This window comes from Dromiciops gliroides, chromosome 1, assembly GCF_019393635.1.
Source record: "Dromiciops gliroides isolate mDroGli1 chromosome 1, mDroGli1.pri, whole genome shotgun sequence".
NCBI lineage: Eukaryota > Metazoa > Chordata > Mammalia > Microbiotheria > Microbiotheriidae > Dromiciops > Dromiciops gliroides.
Window position 1 is genome coordinate 231,630,645 of NC_057861.1, and position 25,344 is coordinate 231,655,988.

The 25,344-nt window shown below is 40.0% G+C and overlaps 1 protein-coding gene across 1 annotated transcript in view; it reads right to left on the bottom strand.

Annotated features, from left to right (window-relative positions):
• EMILIN2 (elastin microfibril interfacer 2) overlaps window positions 1-12,128 on the bottom strand; it is a 74,354-nt gene extending 62,226 nt beyond the window's left edge. The window contains exons 1-2 of the mRNA XM_043980074.1: window positions 11,884-12,128; window positions 11,097-11,219 (exon numbers count right to left, since the gene is read on the bottom strand). Coding sequence (XP_043836009.1) covers window positions 11,097-11,219; window positions 11,884-11,996 — 236 coding nt within the window. The 5' untranslated portion in view covers window positions 11,997-12,128. The remainder of the gene's footprint in view (window positions 1-11,096; window positions 11,220-11,883) is intronic.
• Between the last annotated feature and the right edge of the window lie 13,216 nt (window positions 12,129-25,344).

The following is a 25,344-nucleotide window of genomic DNA, read 5'->3' on the forward strand; positions in this document are numbered from 1 at the left end:
AAATGGTGTACATAAAAGGGCACTCCAAGTAGATAATGAGCCACTATCCTCCATATGTTAACTGTTTAGAAAGTTAATCCTATAAACCCACCAAAAGAATGAATTACTTAAAATAGGATTAGGCCTTTTGATGTTTACTAAAAGAGTAGGGTTTACTAGAGTTTACTCAGAAAGAAAATACTTCTGAGGTCCAACTTAAGTCCCCCAGTGCCGACACCCCCTCACCCCCTGCCTTTTTTTAGTGTGGGTCTCCCTATATCCTGTAGGCTGGAAGTGCCAGTCCCACTGCAAGTCAGAACTCCCAAGCACACGCAATCCACCAGGCCTGCCTCCCCAATAGCAGCGATTCAAGCATACACCACCATGAACAGCCGAGATCCTATTTTTAAGAGATGTTCACTGAACTGAATTCTTCCAAAGGGTTTTGAAACATAAACTACTCTCATATAGTATCTAACCACCTTCTCAGAGTAAAAGCCAAATTCAAAAGAGAAGAATTAAAATGGTCACAAAACATGTAAGTTTGCATGACTCTTGTGCACTCTACATTTCAGCCCAAGTGGCCTACTTAAAGAGGTACTGCACAGCACATGCCATTAGAGTATACACTGAGAGAATTTTATTTTTTAATGGTCAAGTCATGAAGCATTTATGAAACACCTACTATGTGCCAGGCACTGTGCTAAGTATTCAGAATAGAAAGGCAAAACTAGTTCCTCATCTCAAATAGCTCACATTCCAAGGGATCATTTACTGCATAATTAATCATAAAGGACATTGTTTTTATGCATCGAACAAAGTATATATTGCTGCAACATCTGTATTATGCAATTTAGCACTTATTGCTTAACAATGATCTGTATTGGGGCAGCTAGGTGTTGAAGTGGATAGAGCACTGGCCCTGGAGTCAGGAGGACCTGAGTTCAAATCTGGCCTCAGACACTTAACACCTACTAGCTGTGTGACCCTGGGCAAGTCACTTAACCCCAACTGCCTCACACACACACACACACACACACACACACACACAAAAACCCCCCACACAAAAAACCCCCAATGATCTTTATTTTTTTTAACTGAAAGAGTCTATCATGTGACTTAACATAAATAAAAAGGCACACTTTAAAACAAAGATTGCAGGGTGTGTATGAGCAGACTCTGAACCCGTACTCAAGTCTGCTTTCTGCACTCGATTTGGCTATTCCATCTCTTGCCTTCATGCTTAGGCATCCTTGACTGCATTCTCTCCTCGTCTTGGCCTCTCAGAATCCTTAGCTTCCTTCCAGGCTCAACTCACAGGCCACCTTTTACTGGAAGCCTTCCCTCATCCACCAGGTTGTAAATGCTCTCTTCTTTCTCAAATTATTTTTAACTCAATTATCTGTATAAATATTGTACCCCTGTGATAGAATGTAAGCACCTTGAGGACAGGTTCTGTTTTCCTCAGTGCTTGGCACAGAGTGGGCTTAATAAATGCTTAAAATATAACAATAAAATAATCAGTCAAAAAACACTCATTAAGTGCTCTGTGTGTGCCAAAGACTGTGCTAGGCACTGGGGATATAAAGAAAAGGTAAAAACTCAGCCCCTGTTCTCAAAGAGCTCATAGTCTAATGGGTAAGGTAATATGTAAACAACTACAAATGACAAGAATATGTACAGGATAAATTGAAGATGGTCTCAGAAGGAAGGGTGCTAAGATTAAAGAGGACTGGGAAAGGCTAGAAGAGTGGGATTTTAGTTGAGACTTGAAAGAAGGCAAGAGGTAGAAATGAGGAGGGAGAGGCATGAAGGACAGACAGTGAAGATGCTCAGGGAAGGGAGAAATAAGGTCCTGTTCCATGAAGAACAAGGAGATCAGTGTCACCAGATTGCAGAGTATGTGGAGAAGAGTCAAGTGTCAGAAGATTGGAAAGTTAGAAGGGGCGAGATAAGCCAAATGGGATTTTATATTTGACCCTGGGAGGTGCAGGGAACACTGGAGTTTACTCAGTGGGGCTAGGGGAAGAGTGGTGAAGAGTGATGTGGTCAGACTGTGGTGGCAGGGTCAAGAGAAGTATATGAAAGATGTTACTAACCCAGAAACGACAAGGCTTAACAACTGATAGGATATGATGGATTTCAGAGTGAGGACTTGGGGGCAACACCACGGTTGTAAATCTGGATAACAGGGAAGATAGCAAATGGGAGGCCAGTAAAATAGGGAAGCCAAGAAGAGGGGAGCATTTAGGAGGGAAGAAAAGAAATTCACCTGTAGACATGTTGAGTTTAAGAGGTCTAGATGATATATAGTTCATGAGCTGTTGGAGATACAAAACTAGATTAGGGCTGGACAAATAGATCTGAGAATCACCTGAATAAAGCTGATCATTGGTACTGTGGGAGCTGAGGAGATCACTAAGTGAAACAATATAGAGGGAGAAGTAGGACCAGGACAGAGCCTTGGAGTACACCTTCAGCTGGTGGGAGTGAAATGGATGAAGATCCAGCAAAGAAGTAAGTGGTCAGACAGGTGGAGCACAGGAGCCCTGTGTCACTTCAATCTGGAGAGAAGAAAATGTCAAGGAGACTAGGGGGATGATGGTAGTAAAGGCGGCAGAGAGGTCAGGAAGGATGAGGACTGAGAAATTGCCATTAGCTTTAGAAATTAAGAGATCATTGCTCATTTTAGAGGGAGCTGTATTCTCTCCTTTCCTCTAGCATTGCCACCACTCTGATACGGCTTCTCATCTCCTCACACCTGGATTAACAAAATGCCTTTCTGGGGGCAGCTAGGTGGCACAGTGGATAGACCACCAGCCCTGGAGTCAGGAGTACCTGAGTTCAAATCCAGCCTCAGACACTTAACACTTACTAGCTGTGTGACCCTGGGCAAGTCACTTAACCCCAATTGCCTCACTTAAAAAAAAATGCCCTTCTGGTTGTTCTCCCTGCCTCAAGTTTCTCCCTGCTCCAATGCACCCTCCACTCTGAAATCAAAGTTATCTTCCTAAATAACTGATTTGACAATGTCATCCCTACCACCCCATTCAGTAAACTTCAGTGTCTCCCTATTTACCTTCAGGATCAAATGAAAAAAAAATCCTGTTTGGTTTTTTTTTTTGGGGGGCAGGGCAATGAGGGTTAAGTGACTTGCCCAGGGTCACACAGCTAGTAAGTGTCAAGTGTCTGAGGTCAGATTTGAACTCAGGTCCTCCTGAATTGAGGGCTGATGTTTTATCCACTGCACCACCCACCTGCCCTCCTGTTTGGCTTTTAAAACCTTTCATAAATGGACCCTTCCTACCTTTCCAGTCTTATGATACCTTACTCCCTTTTAAGATCTAGGTATTGGATTCCTTGCTCTTCCTTGAACAAGACAATCCATCTCCTGACTATTGGACATTTTCACTCTCCCCCATGTCAGGAATTCTCTCCTTCCTTGTCTTGACCTCATGGATTCCATGGTTTCATTCAAGTCTCAGCCCAAATTCTATCTTGTGCAAGAAATCTTTCCTGTTCCCCCTTGATGTTAGTATCTTCTCTCCGCTGATCATTTCCAGTTTATCTTGTATAAATCTTATTTGTAGAGAGTGATTTGCATGTTGCCTCCCTCATTAAATTGGGAGCTCCCAGAAAGCAGGGGCGGTGTTTGCCTTTCTTTGTAACCCTAGAACTTAGCACACTGCCTGGTACAAAGCAAATGCTCAATAAGCACTTGCTGACTTAACTTGACTGGTAAGAAAGGTCTGAACTAGGGTGGAGCAGAAACAGATAGATGAGAACTAAAACTGTAAGTACATTTCAAAATTAAGGAAACACTTTTCACAAAGCAATGAAAATTACCTTTATACAGAGTAAATATTCTATGAAAATGCCTTTAACAGGCAGCTGAGGACACAAACTTACAACACTTCTGTGAAGTCACAGCCAGTAACTGCTTTCTAAGAGAATAACAGAGCTTTAAAATAAACAGGGTTTTATGGAAACAGGGCAGATAAGACAGAGCCTTTGCCCAGTGAATAGCACAGAGAGCCAGGAAAAATCAGGTCTTCCCCTCCAACTGAGTTATAAAGGCCAGACTTTGAAGAAAATTTAATGAGTGAAGATTATAGCTGTAACCAGCCCTTTGCTAGGGGGAGGCTATACCTTTTCTTCAGCTATTTAATCTTTTTATTTCACCTCAGTCTGATAAGAGAGGTTCATAGAATAAACAGACAAGCTTGAAAACTAGCCAAATGGAAATGCTAATCGTAGCATTAAAGTACCCAAACAGCTTTTAAATAGAAATCAATCATTCGAGTTAAGTTTGCAAAGAGCAAACTGTGTCAATTATCTACAAATCGCCATTTCCCCATCCTGTATAGTAGAAATATACTGTCAGCACTCAACAAGTTATACATGCTACCACTGATAAAGATGGCTTTTACAGATGGGACATCACCAGAGCAGTTAATAATTAAATCAATGTAATGAATTCTAGTATTAATATTCTTTCAGCATCAGGCTTTTCTTTTTCATTTACATTTTGCAATTAATTGAATTTATATAAATAACTTTCATCAACCAATCTTAAATGTTAATAAACCTATTTGCCTTTATGTTTAAATAAACAGATTTTTAAATTATAACTTCTCCTTATGAAAGCTGCCTGCTGAATTCTAATTACTTATGGATTTGGTATATAGAGACATACATTTGCAAGATGACATAGTGTAGTGGAAAAGTTTGCTTCTCCTAAAATGCCAAAGTCCCATTGGGCAATTTAAGGAAAATGTAGCTAGCTTGACGTCATTCTAATTAAAAACTCAAACTAGAACAAGGTACTTTTAAAATCCTAAGTGGATTTTTTTTGGGGGGGAGGGTAGGGAAGAACTTGTTATTATTATAGTTGGGAAAACTTTCAGAATTCTGAAGGGTGCTTTCATTCATATGAACATCGTGCTCCTGGCCCACGGACACTGAGGTGCTGGGGGTAAGTTGTTCTTTCAGCAATGGGCATAGATTTGCTCTGAGTTCTTTCCCCAGTCCCCTTGTGACCAGTGGCACACGCTTCCACACCAGCTGGCAATGGTTATGTATGAGGTCTCGGCTAGCTCTGGAACACAGTAAAGCTATTATAAGGCTCATATGCAACTGTGACCTTCAACCTTGGCCTTGTGAACTTGCTTCTTTCCTCCTCCTGACTTTCCAATTTCTGTTAATGGAACCACCATCCCCCACTAGTTACTTGAAACCTTAAAAGGTCATTCATGGCCTTTGATCTTCCCTATCCTTTGTCCTCTACATTCAGTCAGCTCGAAGTCAACAGCATCTCTGCACTTTTTCTCTCACATCCATAAGCCTCCTGGGCTGCCACTCTAGTCAGACCCTCATTACCTCTAGACTGTTGCAACAGACTCTTAACCTACCTGCAGTCACCACTATCCCCACCACCCTCCCCATCTTTCCTATATGCCACTGACAAATTAGTCTTGGTTATAAACAGGTCTGATCACAGCCCTGGTTCCTTACTGCCTACCATAATGAAGTCCAAACTCTTTAGGTTGGCAGTCCATGTTTTCCATCCTCTGGTTCCAACCTACCTTTCCAGCCTTCACAGTCCAGCCAAACTGGACCACTGGCTGTTCCCCAGATACATCCCTCACTTTTCTGCTGATGCCTTTCCTCACTCCATTCTCAACTGAAGAATGAAATGGATTCACTTATCACAACTGAGCCCACTGAAATTCTAGTGATAAACCTAGTGGAAATCCAAGTGATGATAATAGCAGCAGCAGCTAACATCTGTATAGCACTCTAAGGTTTGCAAAGTGCTTTACAAAGGTTATCTGATTTACTGTTTACAACAACCCTAGAAGGTAAGTGATAACATTATACCCATTTTCCAGATGAGGACATTTCCTGCTACACAAAGCCTTCTTTGACTCCCCTAGACAGAAGTGATATATCTCCATCCTCTGAACATTTATATTAATATATATCCCTTATATTTTGTTTTGTAGTATATTTGTCTCTACTATACTCTAAACTCTTTGAATTTGGGTACTATATCTTATTTATCACTGTAGCAACTACACATATTAGGTATTTGATGTTTGATGAATGAATGAATTCTAAATAAATTGATTGACCCAAACAATTAACCCTACCCTCAGATCCAAGAAAAAGATGTTTTAATAAAATGAACAGGGGCAGCTAGGTGGTACAGTGACCTCAGAGACTTACTAGTTGTGTGACCCTAGGTAGTTACTTAACCCTGTTGGTCTCAGTTTCCTCATCTGTAAAATGAACTGAAGAAGGAAATGGCAAACCACTCCAGTATCTTTATTAAGAAATTCCCAAATGTTGTGGCACAAAGAGACCGACATGATTGAATCACCTAAACAACAATAAAATGATCAAGACAGACAGACAGACACACACACACACACACACACAAAGAATTAATGTGAAAAAGTGGTATGCCCAACACTAGTTAGCTCAATATCTCTTGTGAATGGAAGTTATAAGAGTGACAGTTGTTAACAGGTTTTCTGAGTAGGATTTGCCTTTCACAACAAAAGATTATGAATCTTCTTAATAGCCAAGTAATGTACATTACTTGGCACAACCTGCTGAAGCCACAAACTGAAAAAAAAAAACAAAGCTACTTCACAATTCTGTAAAGAGAATTTAAAATGTCTAAATACATGTGCAGGCAGAGGACCCAATAGCCCTATTTGTACACATGGGCACCAAAATCCTCAGTTTGGCTTCCAAGGTTTTTTTTGTTAAATGCAGTTTGACTTTTCCAATTGATTTGGCTGGACCTCTTAATCTTAACAATCTGAACTTCCCTTCATAACCTCCTTCTCAAAGATTAAGGCTGTATTAGTGCACATTCCTTTTATTTATTTATTTATTTATTTTTGGGTGAGGCAATTGGGGTTAAGTGACTTGCCCAGGGTCGCACAGCTAGTACATATTAAGTGTCTGAGGCTGGATTTGAACTCAGGCCCTCCTGACTCCAGGGCTGGTGGTCTATCCACTGTGCCACCTAGCTGCCCCTGTGCACATTCCTTTTAACAGCTCATCACTGAATTATCATCCATCAGACAGTGGAGATAAAAATACAATTGAACAGTGAATGAGACAGAACACAGTGAGATACAAGGAAAAACCACAAAAGTAAACTGTATTAGAAGGCATGGGAAGAGAGTTCTGAGGAGATCTTTTGTTGTTGTTGTTGTTCTGTCATTTCAGCCATGTCCAACTCTTTGGGATTTTCTTGGCAATGATACTAGAGTGCTTTTCCATTTCCTTCTCCAGCTCATTTTACAGATGAGGCAAACAGGGGTTAAGTGACTTGCCTAGGGTCTCATAGCTAGTAAGACCTCAGGGTCATATTTGCACTCAGATCTTCCTGACGACAGGACTGATATTCTATCTACTGCACTACCTGGCTGTCCTCTCTGGAGAGATCTACATAGTGTCAATTTGAGACAGCAGGCATCAGAAAAGTACAAAAGGAAGGGTGTGTCAGAACTGATAATGATCTTAGAGAACATCAGTGACAGAGGTTGCACTCCAGATCTCTTACTACCAGTAGAGTACAATTTCCAGCACACCAAATTGCCTCTCCTCAGTGTTGTTTTTTTCTCTCCCACAGAGATGCTTTCAACTTTTGTTTGTTTAACTTAGTTAAGTCAGATTTTTAGAGTATGGTGTTGGTTGAGATTAGATACATTCTCTAGCCTAACTTTGACCATTCTGATCATTGTTAACGCTGTCCAGTGCTACCTAATAGAATCTCAGAGTTGGAAGAGACCTCAGAAGTAAGTCATGCAGTACTTACTAAATGCGGCACTTAATAAATGTGTCTTCTCTCTACCTGAACCTGAACTCCCACCTAAATATACCTCACAAGTGTGAAAAAGTCTTTGCTGAGGGGGCAGCTAGGTGGCACAGTGGATAAAGCACTGGCCCTGGATTCAGGAGGACCTCGGTTCAAATCCGGCCTCAGACACCTGACACTTACCAGCTGTGTGACCCTGGGCAAGTCATTTAACCCCCATTGCCCCCCAAAAAAAAGTCTATGCTGAGAAGAAAATCACTATCTGCCATGGGCAGCATTAATTGCCAAGAAATTCTATCAACCAGAAAAATTCTTTCCTGTAGTTTCTACCCCACTGGTCCTCCTTCTGCTCTGGGATCATGAATCAATCTAATAACCTGCTTCCATATAATAGCATTCCAAATATCTTAGGACAGAAATCCAAGCCAAATCTTCCTAGTTTTTTTCCCAACTGATTCATATATAGCATGGCATTGGTATGACTCTTTATCATGCTAGCCCCTCTCCCCAAAACAAGGCCAGAAAAGAAAAGCCTCAGCATCAAAGTCCTTGGTACTATCAACATCAGAAACCGATACAGTTTTATGAATGGAAATGGCTTAAAGAAGACCCATGGCCAATTGCTTTTCTACTGTAACCTAAAGACCTCAGCTCTTCCATCTGAATTGTAGCTGAAACTTCTGTTTTGTTTCCTGCTATTAGAATGTTAGTTTCTTCAGAGGAAAAACTAGCTTGTTTTTCTGTTTTGATTTCCAGCACCACTAACACAGTGCCTTGTATATCATAAGAGCTTAATAAATGCCTTTTCATCCATTCATTGCCCAGCTTGTCAATGTCTGTCCTTAAAATATGGCACCCAGAACTGAGCACAGCATTCCAGATGTGGCCCAACCAGTGAAGAACACTGCAACAATCATGTCTTCTCTCCGGGACACTACATTTCTATTAATATAAGAGTATAACAATTTCTATTTGGCTTATAGATTTCTTGAGGGTAGGAATCATGAATTATTCATCTTTCTATCTTTCTCAGGATCTAGCACATTGCTTACCCATAGCAGGCACAACAATCAGGTGATTTACCTTAAATTAGATCAAATTTACATTTATTTGATTTAAATAAAATATATCCTATTTGTAACAATTTTGGAGACATGTGCTATATTAGTAAAAGGCACCCAGACTACTGTAATGGAAAAATCTTTCTAGGCTGTTTTCTGTAATTAGAAAAAAAATTTAACTCTACTTTCAGTGACATAGTTATATGTCTTCTTGTCTAAATTCTATTGATGTTAATTATAAATACACATGAAAAGTATAAACATTTATATCTGATCATTTATCCAATCTAATCTGTCAGTGAGGAAGAGATTAAATAAGCCCAAACATGTTTCTATATTTATTAAGGCAGAGTAGGATTTCCTTGCAAGATTTCCTAATAGGATTCTCCCTTAAAATGTGGGACATGCAAAAAAACTTCTACATAATGCCTTTATAATAGTCAGTGCAATGGTGGGTCCTAGGACCACCCATTCACAACACCAAGTCTGGACTCGGGCAATTAGGCTCTAAGTTTTTTGCCCCAAGGTTTCATTCTGCTGAAGAAACATTGTTATTGTTTATGATACAGTCTGAAGCACTGGACTTGGAGTCAGGAAAAGGGTTTGAATCCTTCCTTGGACACTTACTAGTTGTATGACCCTAGTGAAGTCATGTAATCTTTTTTTTTTGTTTGTTTGTTTTGGTTTTTTGGTTGGGCAATGAGGGTTAAGTGACTTGCCCAAAGTCACACAGCTAGTAAGTATCAAGTGTCTGAGGCTGGATTTGAACTCAGGTCCTCCTGAATCCAGGGCCAGTGCTCTATCCACTGTGCCACCTAGCTGCCCCCATGTAATCTTTTTAAGCCTGTGGCCTTTTAGTCTCCTCTTAAATAGGAGAACTAGATGACCTCTAAGGTATCTTCCAGTTCTAAATCCATGATCCCAGAAGTAGAAAAAATATGCCAAGAATGGAAAGAATCAGATACTCAGTGGCATAGTTTCTTTTCCTGGAATTCTATATTATGATAATTATACACTCAAACTAATTATTAGGAGAAAATCAATTGTACCTGTCAGGTATATAGCCACAATTGTCATTCGTTCCTATCTGCCCTTATTTTTATATCTGACTATAATAGGCACAAAACCTATATTAACTAAGAAAAATAACTCCTATTCATAGATGTTTCTAAAATGTTTTATGCACATCATCTCATTTGAATTTGATGACAACTTTGGAAGAATACTGCTATCATTTCCATTAGAGATGAGATCACTATGGTTCCAAGTAGTTAGATGACTAGTTCTCACCATCATATCACAAGTACCACTTCTGAGAAATAATGGCTCTGTTGCTCAGTGTGATGGGGTAACTTTTTCAAACTACAAAGTTGCAGAAAAGATGTTGATTTGCATATTAGTATGAGGAGTTTCTCCATCTAGGAATGCCCTATAGCAATGAAATCACAGGTCCAGCCTCTCATACAGTTGGTGAAGGAGTAAGAACTTGAATCCAGTGGAAGTTCTTTGCACTATAATAGTTGTTTGTTTCTGACAGAACATAAGAGTGTGTGCATGAAACTGTGCCTTTTCTCTGTGGTAAAGAACTGAAATCTTGGTAAAAGCAAAGCTAATGAATTCTCTTATTTTATGCCATCACTGACAACAATTTGAACTCACTTATCAAAGTGCCTAAGTAAAAAGAGAAAAAAAACCCTAAAATTTAAACAGTGACTTTTTCTGGGTGGAATTTGACATTGTTAATAAACGTTCTATTCAGGCACTGAGTTGGAATTTCTCTAGAGTAAAATATCAATACAAAACTACCATTTTGATCTGCATTATACAATCCAGAAGTACTACACAACTTCCCCAAGACTTGAACAATATCTATTTTGGAAACTTGTGCTGTGTGCTCTTGCCCCACAGTCCACAATATGGATCTAATTAGCTTCAGCTGCTTTATGTTAGTAATAAAAAAGGAAAAGCTTTGTTCATCATCTAACATGGTCCGGTAATCACGGGCTCAAAAATCATACATATTCTTCAATCCCCATACAAAGAAATCAACTTTTAAAATACCTCCACACCGTGCGCTACCCTGCTAAGCGCGGTAACTTTCTGGCACTCGGGTTTTCACTAGATCTGGAAGTGATTTATGGATGGAATGGAGACCTAGCGCTCCCCTTCCTCCCCCACCCCCATCCCCGCCCAGCTCGCTCGGCCTCGAAAGTACTTACACCGGCGTGGACGGACAGGGCATCTGGTTCCAGGCACATTTGTACTGAGCCTGAATAAAACTCTCAGTTCCCTCCAGCACAGAGCAGCTCACATTCTTATTCACTATGTAGGCGCACCAGTTCCTGGGGCGGGGTGAGAGAGAGAGAGAGAGAGAGAGAGAAGGATTAACTGTAAAATGGGTGAACAATGAGAATGGCAAAGCGAAGGATGAGTCGATATATATACACAATGCATTGATGGCAGAGGGCACGTGGATGTGGAGGGGACAGTCTTTTTTTTTCTTAAACAAAAATTAAGTATATGAAAGAGTGAGAATGGACGCCAAGGTGAGCTGCTCCGGCATGTATGTGCCTTGGAGCGGTTTTCGGGCTCCCCGGAGGCAGGAGATGCTTCCTCCCTCCTTCCACCCGCGCCCCCCCCCCCGGCCCCCCAGGGCTTGGCAGAGTCCGAGCTCCGCGTGCAGCGGAGCCAGTCCTGCAAGTCCCCAGGCCGCTGCTGTCCCGTTTGCGGTTCTGCTCCTCCGCCCAGCCAGCCAGCTCACTGCTCGCCGGACAGGCGCCCCCAAACCGGCCCCCAGCCCAGGCGATGCTCCCTAGGCTAGGCGTAGGGAGTCTACGTGTCACCCTGCAGCACCCCGGCGGTTTCTTGCTGCCCCCCTCAGGTTTGGGGCTGGGAGCAAGCTCTGGGGCGCGGAGGGCTGGGGGAGTGGCAGGCAGGCAGGGAGCCCGCTCCTCCCGGGGGATTCGCCCTGGCCAGAGAAAAGGGAAGAGGCGAGGGGGCACTTACTTGTTCCGCACGCCGGGCCGGCTGGTCTGCCGCATATGGGGGGTGGCTTGGGCGAGCCAGTCCCCAGTGAGGGCCAGGAGCGCCAGCACCCACGCCCCACCGCAGAGCCACATTCTGCTGCGCCCAGGGCTCGGATGGCCCCTTCTCCCAGCTGCGGCGGCAGGCGCAAAGAGAGCCAACGAGCGCGCTCCGCCGCCCGGCCGGACCGACTGAGCCCGCAGACGGGGCTCTGGGGTGGAGGGCAGGGGGCGGCCACCCGGAGCCCGGGCCACCAGGTCTGCGAGCTGGAGGCAGCAGGCTCCGCTGCTTCGGCCCCTTTTCCAGCGCCCCCCGCCCTCCCGCTCGACACCCGGCCCCTCAGTCCACTTTCTCACACTTCTCCTTTTCCGGCTTTCCTCACCCTGCTCTTCTCCTCCTCGGGTCCCTCAATGACGCACAGGTCCCCCCGGTTGCCGCCCTCCTCTTTATTTCACTTCCCCCTCAGAAATGTGACTCTTCCCTCCACCCGGGCTCCGTCTCTGTGTCTCCAGTCCCCTTCGCCTCTCTGCGGGGGGTTAGGGGCAAGAGGGTTGGGAGAAGGGTCGGTATTACAATATTTCTAATTACTCATTCCTTTGGTCTCTTCCCAGAAGCACAGAAACCCCGCCTTCCACCTTCCAGACCCACACACACCCCCAGCCCCTCAGGAGCAGCAATCCGCAGTCTGAGAGTCTGTTCCCACAGGCGTCCCTGGGTGCCGAGCTCTAGTGCTGAGTCCAGGGGCATCTTTATCAGTCCCGGGGGAAGGCACTGATCTGGATTTCCTCATCTGGCAAGAGGCATACATTGACTCCCCTCTTCTTATGTCCACTGATTCATCTCCACCACTTTTATGGGCAGTGAGGAGATAAGAGGAAAGCCAAGAAGATGGTGCCTTTTCTTTTTCATCGTTACACAATACAAAGTTATACAAGTCAATTAATTAGTATTCATTATAATTTTCCTAATCAACACTGTACATCTCAACTGACTTTGAGAACACTCGAATATGCTTCCCCGCTTCCCCCATCTCCCCCACCCCATGAAAAAGGACAGAAAAGGCTACAGAAATACCGGACTCAGCCATGGTTTGGCCTTTTTGGTTTTATCACCTTCATAATTAAGTTTGTGTTCTTTCTCTAACTAGAGATTTTTCCCGAGGGTCTTTATATCAACCAAAGAACTGCCTAAAATAGGTTCTGGTCTCAGAATTGTGGTTTAGAATAGCGTGGTGGTTAATTTTTGGAAGGCAAGTCAAAACGCTTGCCTTTAACATCCTCTATCTAGAATTGTTTTTCCTGGTTTAGCAACCTGCCTTCAGCATTTTACCAAATCTAATAATTTCTGACTGAAATTCTAACAGCCTTAGAAAAAATTAACAGGCTTTTGTGTGTGCTTGGTTTTTCATTCAATGTCTTTTGGCTTCCCTGTCCTTTTAACTTTTTCTTATCCTCACCATCTCTTCTTCACCCGGGGACCCCTTAGTAGAAGTCCTAAACAAAGAAAAGAATTTTCATAAAGTATTTAAAAGAGAAGTCATGAATGCATTTAAGAGTAAGCCCATTGTGTCTAACAACTCAATGTTGCCAAGTGTTAGTTATCTATTTAAGAGCAATAAACATGGCATTTATTAGCTATAGCAATTGAGCCCCCTAAGGGAAGCTACATTGGAATATGCACAAACTAAAGAAATTTAGTCTGAGTCAAAAAAATAATCTGATGTTGACAGGCTTTTCTTTTCTTTTTTTTGTTTATGGTAACACCACTGAAGGAAGTTCCCTAACAAGGAACTTCCCCAGAAGAGTTAAGGAGCAATTTCTACCATGTAAGGGTGTATAATCTCCAAAAATGAAATATCATGAAAATGATGTACAACTGATGTCATCCTAGCTTTCAAAAAAGCACATATAGGAAGAATTTTTTTTTAAGTTTATTAGAAAAGACCAGAAATCATTTTCCTTTGGGTCCAACCCTTCCTGTACATCTGTATAGCCTCTCATCAACTGTGCAGATAAGTAGAGAAATAAAAAAGGACATTGGGAAAAAAGAAAACATGCCTTTCATGTCACAATACTAATTTCATTTTTTCTTCAAAAGTAATCCTCAAACATATGATGGATTATTATGTTCATGGAAATGAAAGTAAATTGAAATAATTTGGCAAACACTGATTAAACTACTACTGGTGTGCTAGGCTCTTGGGGCACAGGGGGAGGACCACAGACTAATAGCTGCAAGGGAGGTCAAGTGGACTAACACCATCACCTTACAGATGAGGAAAACTGAGGTCCAGAAGGGGGAAGTGATTTGACCCAGATCAAATAAGTGGCTGAGACATTTAAAAATTCCTCTGATGACAAATACAGCATTCTTTTCCAATTCACTTCAAGATATATACAAATAATATGAAGTAGACCATAGTAAGGGCAAAGATATATCTAGACAAAGTTTTCTAAGAAAATCTGATGACAGAAATATCACTTTCATCTAAGAAAAGGAGATTGTACTTGAGCTGAGTTCTTGAAAAAAGATGGCCTTATATCAGCAGGTAAATGTGTAGAATCTCATTTTCTTATAGAATTAATGGGACCTGACCAAATTTTTATAGACGTGACCATAAGGGGGAAGCTAGGTGATGCAGTAAATAAAGCACTGGCCCTGGGTTCAGGAAGATCTGAGTTCAAATTTTACCTCAGACACTTGACACTTGCTAGCTGTGTGACCCTGGGCAAGTCACTTGACCCTCATTGCCCCAGAAAAAAAAGAAGTGACCATAAAAATTATTTAAAATAACTATAAATTATATTTTATATTCTATAGACATTCAGGGGGCATACTGGAGTGACTGGGAGTCAGGAAGACCTGAGTTCAAATCTTACTTCAGACCCTAGCTGTGTGACCAAGGCAAATCACTTAAGCCCTCTCAGCCTCAGTATTCTCATCTGTAAATTGGGCATAATTTACCTCTCAGGTTGCACCCATTTAACTATATTTTCTTTCTGACAGGATTATTAGACTGGAAGGTAAGTAAAATGTGGAAGATCTAGTAGAATTAGATTTCAGGAAGCCATCTGACACTATCTCTTGTACTTTGGATGGGCACAGATGTTAGCTGTCAGCTGCATATAGAATTCCTACTAGACTGAATGTGCCCCAAAAGTGCTAATCAATGGAAGGAGGTGTACAGCAAGGTTTTGACTTTGGCTCTTTTCTGTTCAATGTTTTTAACAGTGGTTTGGGTAAAGATAACATGCTTATCAGATAATTTGTAGGTAAAACAAAATTTGAAAGGATGTTGGATTTACATATATATCTGTAATATGTATATAATTTACATATATGTTGATTGACAGTAGTCAAAAACCATGAAGTGTTCAGCAGAGTGGAACAATGAGCTCAATCAAACAAAATCAAACTGAAATAGGAATGTGTATAAACTTCTATACTTAGGTTAAAAAGCCCCCCACAAAAATACAATATATGAAAGACTTGGCCAGGTCACATGAAAAAGAGTTTTAGTTGCCTGCAAACTCAATGTGCATCAACAGTATAATGTAGCTGCCAAAGAAAGCTAATGTGATAGACTAACAGAAGCATAACATTGAGATCAAGGGAAGTACTCCCTCTTGTACCAGTGAGACCACATCTAGCGTATTATGTTCAGTTCTGGGTGCCACATTTTAATAGGGACATTGATGAGCTGGAATTCATCCAGAAGAATGGATGAGGGCACTTGAAATGTCATATGAGGATAGGTTGAAGGAACTGGGAATGTTTGCCCAGAAAATGTGGCTCCCCGATCACTGCTTCTACTATTTGAAGAACTGTCATGTGGAAGGAGAATCAGACTTATTTATGGTTCTGGATTCAAAGGTTAGAACTCCAGCCAACAGGTAGAAATGAAAAGAATCCAAATTTCAGCTCAGTCTAAGGAAAACCACACCCCAACAATTATCACTGCCTAAAAATAGGAGCCGATGGCTTGTATAGTGATTATCACTGAAGATTATATGATCACAGATCATATAATAGCTGAAAGAGCCCTTAGAGGTCATCTAATCAACAAGTACTGGGGCAGCTAGGTGGTGCAGTGGATAGAGCACTGGCCCTAGAGTCAGGAGTACCTGAGTTCAAATCTGGCCTCAGACACTTAACACTTACTAGCTGTGGGACCCTGGGCAAGTCACTTAACCCCAATTGCCTCACTAAAAAACAACAACAACAACAAGTACTTATTAAGTACCTGCTGCACCAGGTGCTAGAGATAAAATAAAAAGAATGAAACAATTCCTGCTCTTGAGAATCTGACATTCTAGTATAGTTCCCTTGTTTTACCAAAGCCCAGAGAAGTTAAGGGATTTGCCCATGATAACCCCGGCTGAAGGTGGCAGTTCGGGGATTTGAAAATCCAATTCTCATTCCCTGGCAACAATATGTTCAAGCAGAAGCTGGATTAGTGTACTTGCTTTGAGTTTGGATTAGATGACCTTTAAATACTCTTTCAGTTCTATGATCTAACCCAAAAGGCTAATCCCCAGAGGAGACTACTTAATTCATCTCTTTACCCATTCACTTCATTACCATGGTAAAAGAGGAATCATGAAATAGGTGCTTAATAAATGATGCTTTTTTTTTTTTGGCCTTTCTTTGTATCTCTAGCTTAGCATAGTACCTGGGGACAGCCTTAGAAAATAAAAATTAGGCCCTTGTTTATGTTTGAATGAACAAATAAACTTGACGTTCCCTTGAGTACCTCATTTAATTTATCCCTAAGGACCTAGGACTTCATGGTCAAACTAGCAGGAGGCTCAGAGTTACTGAAAGGAAATAATATAATCAGTGTCTTTGTTTTGTTTTAGTCCCAGACCTGTGAATTCATCAGCACAGGAATTCCCAGTGTCAAAAACTGCTCTGTAGATTAGCAACAACTTGTCTATAACACTGTCTTAAAGAATTGGTTTATATCACTGAGAATACTATCACAGAATCATAGATTTAGAATAGAAAGAGACTTCAGAGGTCATCGAGTCATCAAGTCTAAAATCCCTCATTTTATACATTCAGAAACTGAGCCCCAGCCAGTTAAGTGAATTGCCCAGGGTCAATTGACTAGTAAATGAGACAGTAGTTGGTAGCTAGATAACTCAGGGGATAGAGCCCTGGGTCTGGAGTCAGGAAGATCTGAGTTTTAATTCAGACACTTAGTAGCTGTGTGACCCTGTGACACCTAACCTCTTCAGTTTCCTCAACTGAAAAATAGGGATTATAATAGTACCTACCTGGGGATTGTTGTGAGCAACAAATGAGATGCTATTTGTAAAATGATTAGTACCATGGCTGACACTTAGTAAACACCTAATAAATTATTCCTTTCCTTTCCCAGTATCTGAACTCAGGTCCTGTTTACTATAAGGTCAGCCCTTTCTAAACATACCACCATGTTATCTGTCCTATGAGTACTAATTTGTTTTGGGGAAAAGTTTACTCTTCTTCCATAGTGATTTGTGATACATTTCAATGCAAATTGGCCTCTTACCACAGTGGCCAGATTTACATGTCTCAGCATCCTTAAAATGCAGTGACACAGAACAAGCTGTTTTCTCTGTCGATGTTAGCCTTTGGGTGTCATTCCTGACCTCTTTTCTGACTTTTCAAAAAATCCTCCCCAGCAATTTCTGAGCATGCTTTTAGATTTCATTCTTTTAGGTTTTTTTTTTAAAGGTGCACAGCTGGTTATGAGTGGTTTGTTGTTGTTTTTTTTTAATCAGTGGTTTTTATATGGTTAAACCAACATTCACCAAATTTACAAGAAGTAATATGGTGTAGTCTAATATTACAGCAAAAACCAAAAAACAAACAAAAAAAACTCCATCAGGTCATAGAGACATGGGTTCAAAGATCAACTCAGATATTGACTCCAGGGTGTTCCTGGGCAAGTCATTTAACCTTTATCAATCTGTTTCCCATTAGTAAAATAGAGATAATCATAGCACCAATGTATAAGCACTGTCTTTGTTGGGCTTAAATGATATAATGTATTCAAGGCATATTGCAAGCCGAAAAATAATAGATAAATGCGAGTTATTATTACTTAATGAGGAAAAAATAAAATTCCAAAGGGCTACAAAGCATCTCCAGAAACAACCAGGACTACTTGGTTAGATTGTTAAATGTACATCTTTTCTTTAAGGAGTAAATAACAGAGTAAGAAGTAACAGAAATTGATGGATACACATAGACTCTCGTTTCATTTTTGTTTGCTCACTTTTCTTCTTATGTTCTTGCTTATCTATCTGAATAATTTTAGTCATCAATGGAAGTTTAAATAAGATTTATTTTTAAAATTTTAGAAAAACATTTCTAATACCTCACATACTTAGAAAATGCAACTTCCCCAACTGTCACCAGCTGATATTTCTCATTCTTTCAAAATCCTTTTAATAGGGTTGGGTAGACAGAAATCATTGAGAGCGCTGAACAGATGAATCATGTGCCTTAGTCCAAGTGGTACTGGAATTCCATTGGCCCACTAGTGCTTTAAAAATAAAACAAACAAAAATATTTTAGATATGAACTACATTGGGAAGGTATGTTCAATACTTCTCTACTTCAATTCTTCTTCGATATTAATTCCGTGTTGAAGATTTCTGATATGGATGCTCTAAATTTCAAGAAATTGACAAAAGCCTGACCAGCTGTAATTTTAGAGGTACTGGTTATAAACAAAAATCTATTTTCCCTTTTTTTTTTAATGCTCATGTGCTTTCTGACATTTCTTTTTAAGCAACAGAACTACAGATATACCCTTTTGTAGCTATAATAAAATCCTGTGAGCTAAAGATATACAATGTTGTAAAGGAAATAAAATCAATAGCTCTTCCATCTTTCAAGTTGCTTGAGGCAACAAGAGTTTGGTGCAGGGGGATGAGACACGTACCTTAAAAACTTCCAAAATCACTGGAAAAGTTGAAAATCCATTCATTCAGGAAATTTGAATGTGTGCAACATACTTGGTCCTGTGAAAACTGTCTTATGAAAAACAAGGTGCTGAGAAACTGTACAAATGATGCCTCCTCCTTATTTATACTTTAATACTTTACATTTAGATTTATGATTTCACTGGTATAGATTCTCCCTCTACCAAAAATAAAGGAGTTATTAAATAATGAAACCCTTTCGTGACTTCATGACTTTTGGCCCACCCTGTATGTATGTCTGTATGTCTGTATGTCTGTATGTCTGTATGTCTGTATTTTAGACCATAAGCTGCTAAGGCAGTCAGGATAATGAAAGCACTTGTTAAAAGAATCATGAGATCTCCACTGAGGCCTTCTTCTGATGCAAACCCAGCTCCTTTGCTCTTCTAAATATAATGTTCCAAGACCTTCGGTCTTTTAATAGACAAACTGCTAGATCTTGTGTTATCCTGATTGTAGCTCCACTATATCTAAATTGTTTTTTTTTTCTCTTGTTGGTTGTAGTCTTTTCTCCTTAACCTGGGAGCTTTGAAACTTGGCTATCATATTCCTATGAGTTTTCATCTTGGGATCTCTTTTAGGTGGTAATCAATGGATTTTTTCTATTCCTATTTTACCCTCTTGTTCTAGAACTCCAGGGCAATTTTCCTTAACAATTTCTTGTAATAGCATATATAGACTCTTAAAAATTTAAGAATTTTCAAGTAGTTCAAAAATTTATATGTTGTCTCTCCTTGATCTGTTCTCTAGATCAGTTGTTTCTCTAATGAGATTTTTCACATTCTTTTCTAGTTTTTCATTCTTTTGGTTTTATTATTTCTTGCTGTCATACCATTATTAATTTCTCCTTGCCCAATTCCCTGAAAACTAGACCAAATGGAAATCAACGACTCTGTGAGATACTAAGATGTATTAGAACAAAATCAAGTGATTTATGGAGAGATACTTTAAGAACCATTGAACTTTCTAACCACTTTTTAAAAAATCCTATCTACTACATTTCAAGAAATCACAAATCACAGATCTATGAAAACCAGAGGGCAAAGCAAAGATAAAAATAATCTACCAATCACTTCCTGAAACCTGAAAAGGAAAAGGTCCAGAAATGTCATAATCAAAATCAGAGAAGCAAGCTTCTCTGATAAAGGTCTCATTTCTAATATCCATGGGGAACTGACTCACATTTCTAAATATAAAAGACATTCTCCAATTGATAGATGCTTAGATGATATGAACAAGCAGTTTTAGAGAAAGAAATCCAAGCCATAAAAGAAAGGCATATGAAGAAAATGTTCTAAATCGCAGATAATTAGAATTATAGCAAATTAAAGCAACTCAGGTTCCACTTCATACCTATAAGACTGGAAAAGTTGACAAAAATGGAAAATGACAAATGGTTGGAGAGACTGTGGGAAAACAGGTACATTAATGCGACACTGCTAGAATTGTAAATTGGCCTAGCCATTCTTTTTTTTGGGGGGGCGGGGGCTAGCCATTCTTGAAAGCAATTTGAAACTATACCTCAAAAGTTATTAAATTGTACATACCCTTTGACCCAGCAATCCCACAAAGAGATTAGAGAAACTCTAGAGAAAAAGGACTCATATATACAAAAATATTTATAGCATCTCTTTTTGTGGTAGCAAAGAATTGGAAACTGAGGGAGGAACCATTAATTGGGGAATGGTTGAGTGGTGTATGAATATATATTCATATTGTATATGAATGTGATATAATACCATTATGCTATAAGAAATGATTAATGGGAAGTTTCAGAGAAACCTGGAAAGATTAGTATAAACTGATACAAAGCAGAACTAAGAGAAGAATTTATACAGTAGCAATAGTTTAAATACATACTATAAATCAGGGGAAAGCTTGGAATATAATATTTCAAAAGGCAAATGCTATAAGTCTACGACCCAGAATAACTTATTTTACAAAGCTGAATGAAATATTACAGGGGGAAATGAACTTTTAATGAAATAGACTTTCAAGTATTTCTCATTGTAACCCTTGCCTCAAAGGGCCATTGGTATAGGACTCCCCTCATTCATGATACAGATTATACAATGTTCCATGCCTGTAGGAAGTGCAGAGTTGGTAAGAGGTGGTAAGAAAAGAGATCCATGTCTTTGGGCTTCCAGTTTCAAAAGAGAAGTCATGCCATTTCAGACTCTCTTCAGTTCCCTGAAGGGAAAGACTCTAAGAAGCCAACCTGAGAGGAGCTGGCAGCCTCTATCATGTCCTTATCCCAGCTTGCTACAGTAATGACTTCAGGGAATTTCCCCTTGGGTGAAATCTAAGCCTCTCTTGGTTGAGCTGAGTTTACTCTATGTTGTCTGGTATAAATTCTCATAAGTATACTTTCTCTGATTTCTATTTTGCTATTAACTTAGATAAATGGATTTGTTTACTATTTGCTATATGTGTTCATTGTGGAACTGCTATCCATTGAGAAAAGAGCCAAGCTTCTTGTTGTTGTTGTTCTTGTCTGTCCTTCTTTCTTGAAGAGAACCAGTGACATCAGGAGGGTGATGTCTTGATTTGCAAATGATTTGGATTTACAGTGAGGCAGAGTGGTGCAAAGTCTTCAGCCTCACTCCCTCCTCCAAAGTCATTAGAGCCTGTCATCCTGGCCTATGTCTTTACTTTAGGCAAATTAAAAGGCATAAGTGGCTGCTAGTCCCATTGCATTCTGCCTTTATAAAACCAAACCCGGAATGCTGCCTTGGGATTCACATTTTAGAAGAGATAGTGACAAACTGAAGAGGACCCAGAAGACAATGACCTAGATTTTGAAGGGTCTGAAGTTTCTTCCATATTAGGATCAGTCGAAAGAAATAAGTAGGGATGTTGAGCCTAGAGAAGACAAAACTTGGGGGGAGAGGGGAGAGAGGGTCAGTAGCTTTCGTCAAGTATTTGAGAATTGTCATGTAGAAGAAGGATTAGAAGGGCCTGCTTAGTCCACAAAGGCAGAACTAGGAGGAAGTGTAGAAAAAGTGGTCGATTTCAACTTGATAATAAGGAAAAGCTTCCTAACATTTAGAACTATCCAAAAGTGGAACAGGCTGCCTTGGGAGGGAGAGGATTCCTTCTCTTTCAAGCAAAGGCTGAATGACCAGTTCTTGAATGTGGTGTAGTAAGGATTCTTGTTCAGGTATGGAATGGACTACACAGACTTTGAGGTTCCTTACAGATTTTAATTGTGTGATCCTCATTTTTCAGCTCATAAGAAAAAGCTTCTGAGTACATTTTAATGAGCTTTGGAATTCTGAAGGAAGTTTCATTGCTTTACATAAATTAACACAGATTCAGGAATCAGTCTCATAATACATTTTCTCTTCCCTGCCAGAAACAAAATTAGTTGCTGATGCCATTTTCCTTTAATTTTTTCAGATCCTTTTTATTCATAAGAGCACTCCCTGCTAACTGGACTGCCATGTAGTAATATTAAAAACTAATTTCAATCATATATTTATAGTGTGGTTTTAAAAATTCATAATAGGAAAAACCATTAGGGGGGAAAAGGCTGCTGGGACTTTTTAAACTTCCTAATCAAACTATAATAGTTGTTTAACAGAAAAATCTTATATACATACATGTATGTATGTATATATACTGTGTATGTGTATATATACATATATGTACACATACCATATCAAGCTAAAATATATTTCACCTTCATCACTATGAACTGCTTTTTGGAAGATCAATCAAATATTTTAAAATATCACAAGGTCTCCACTACGAAAAAGATTAATGAAATTCAGCATAATCCTGATAGAAACATAGTTATCTAATAGAAGTAATCCACAAATAAGCATTCTGAATAAAAATGTTCTATTTTAAACAAACTACAAGATCAAATTTGAAAGGCACAAGTTCAATTTTTTGTATATTTGAAGGATGAAGCAAGCTGCATGTGGTGGAAATTGAAATTTCATGTGCAGTCCTCTTTTTCTATTCTACTATATCTGGAGACACTAATTTTATTTGGTATTTTAAGATTAAAATTAAAAAATTTCCAAAGAGATAACCTAAAACTTACCATTTCATTTTATTGAATGAATGGTCTTTTTCCATTAATGAGTTAGCATGAAATTATTATTGAGATATATGTTTGGAGAGAAAATTTTTTTTAAGTTGTGGGATTTTACTGTTAATAGACTATAAGATAGAGGCAGCTAGGTGGCATAGTGGATAAAGCACTGGCCCTGGATTCAGGAGTACCTGAGTTCAAATCCGGCCTCAGACACTTGACACTTACTAGCTGTGTGACCCTGGGGCAAGTCACTTAACCCCTATTGCCCCGCAAAAAAATTAAAAATTAAATTAAAAAAATAGACTATAAGATTTGTTCAGCAAGTCAAGGAGGTTTGCTGACCACCTGCTCGACCAAGACAATATAATCTTTTTCCATGTATTGGGGCAGGAGAGGTCCTTAAGATCCAACTGAGAAGACAAAGCATACACACTTGAAATGAATTTAGCAGTTACAATGACAGCCCAACACATGCAGATACATATAATACAAAGAGAGAACATGCTATCCTAAGGCAGTACAATTTAAAAGAGGGACAAAACTTAGATGGTGTTAATTTGGGAAGGCTTCAAGAAAGAGGAAAATTTTCATTTGGGTTTTGAAATTGATAGATCCACTGCACGTGGATAAAGCACTGACCCTGGATTCAGGAGGACCTGAGTTCAAATCCAGCCTCAGACATTTGACACTTACTAGTTGTGTGACCCTGGGCAAGTCACTTAACCCTCATTGCCCTGCAAAAAAAAAAAAGAAAGAAAGAAAGAAAGAAAGAAAGAAAGAAAGAAAGAAAGAAAGAAAGAAAGAAAGAAAGAAAGAAAGAAAGAAAGAAAGAAAGAAAGAAATTGATAGGGCAGAGGAACAGAGGGAAGGAACAATTCATGTGTGAGTGGATGGTGAACATTCATTAGGCTAGAACAGAGCATCTAAATGGAGTAGCCAGAAATGGGGTCACTAAAATTATGGAAGCCCAGGGAGGGAAAATGTCAGGTGGAGGTTTTGATGGATAAGACTCTTTTAACCTTCTAATTGCAAGGAGGCAGACAAAAGTGGGGCCAAAGAGAAAACTAGTTAGGGTTAGAGGATGTAGTCAAGGTGGGTGGAGAAAAAAATCATCCCAGGGGCAGCCAGGTGGCGCAGTGGACAAAGCACCAGCCCTGGATTCAGGAGGACTTGAGTTCACATCCAGCCTCAGACACTTGACACTTACTATCTGTGTGACCCTGGGCAAGTCGCTTAATCCTCATTGCCCCACCCCACCCCCCCAAAATAAAAAATCATCCCATCTCTTAGATCACTCCCTCTTTTGAACCCCCTTAGCAGGGAATCATAATATTAAAGCTGTAAGATATAGGAATAAATTATCATCTTAGAGATAATGTGGTCCCACTCTCTCATTTCCTATCAGTAGTAAGGGAATTGAGTTAGGGGAAATCCCTCCTCTCTGCCCCTAAACCTCGTGTGAGTAGACCCACTCTTTCCAATCTGCTCCCTTTAGGTGTTCCCATGGGAATAGCTCTTCATTTAGTCACTACCCTCCACTCTGGCCATCCTAAGGACAGAGGATGGGGCTCTTTAATCTGCTTTGGAAAAGAAAAATAGGCTATTGCTAGAGGCCACTGCCTCAGCTTTCTACTTCCTAAAATCCTTCCCACAACACAATTGGCTCATTTTATGTAGATCTTGGCTTCTTCTTGGTTGATATCCATTTAATCTTTCCCCATTTTAGAAAGAGCTATTATAGGTATCAATCAAAATCTCTTCAGGTGTCTTGGACTCCTAGGTGGTAACTTCTAGCAACTGGAAGGATAATCTCCCTCTGTCTGAATCATCATAGCTTGCCTCTGTATAAACAACCATGGCCTCCCCTCTCAGCTGCCTTTGAGCAAACAAAATACATACAGATCAGTAAAGCCTTAGTTAACTACAACTTTATCTTTAGATTTGAGAGCCCAAGCAGATCGAAATGCAAAACACACTTTGAAGAAGTTTTAATTTAAAGGAAACTAGGAAAGCCAGTTGATGGAAATGAGGAGGAAGAGCATTTCAGGCATGGGGGACAACCAGAGAAGAGGCCTAGAGCTGAGAGATGGAATAGTCACCAGGTCAGTGTCACTGGACTGAAGAGTATATGGTAGGGAGTAAGGTGTAAAAAGACTGGAAAGGTAGAAGGAGGCTGGGTTATGAAGGGCTTTGAAAGCATAGCAGAGGATTTTGTATTTAATCCTGGAGGTGACAGGCACAATAGTAGTAACAACCACTGCAACAGTGGCATTGCTTCAGTAATTTCTCCCCCCACCGCCATACCCCCTGCTCCCCCCCAACAAACACACACACACACACACACACACAGAGTTGTCTACTCATACTTCCTCTTTCTCTTTCACTGGTCACCCTGTAGTTGAAGCTTTTTGGTATGGAATC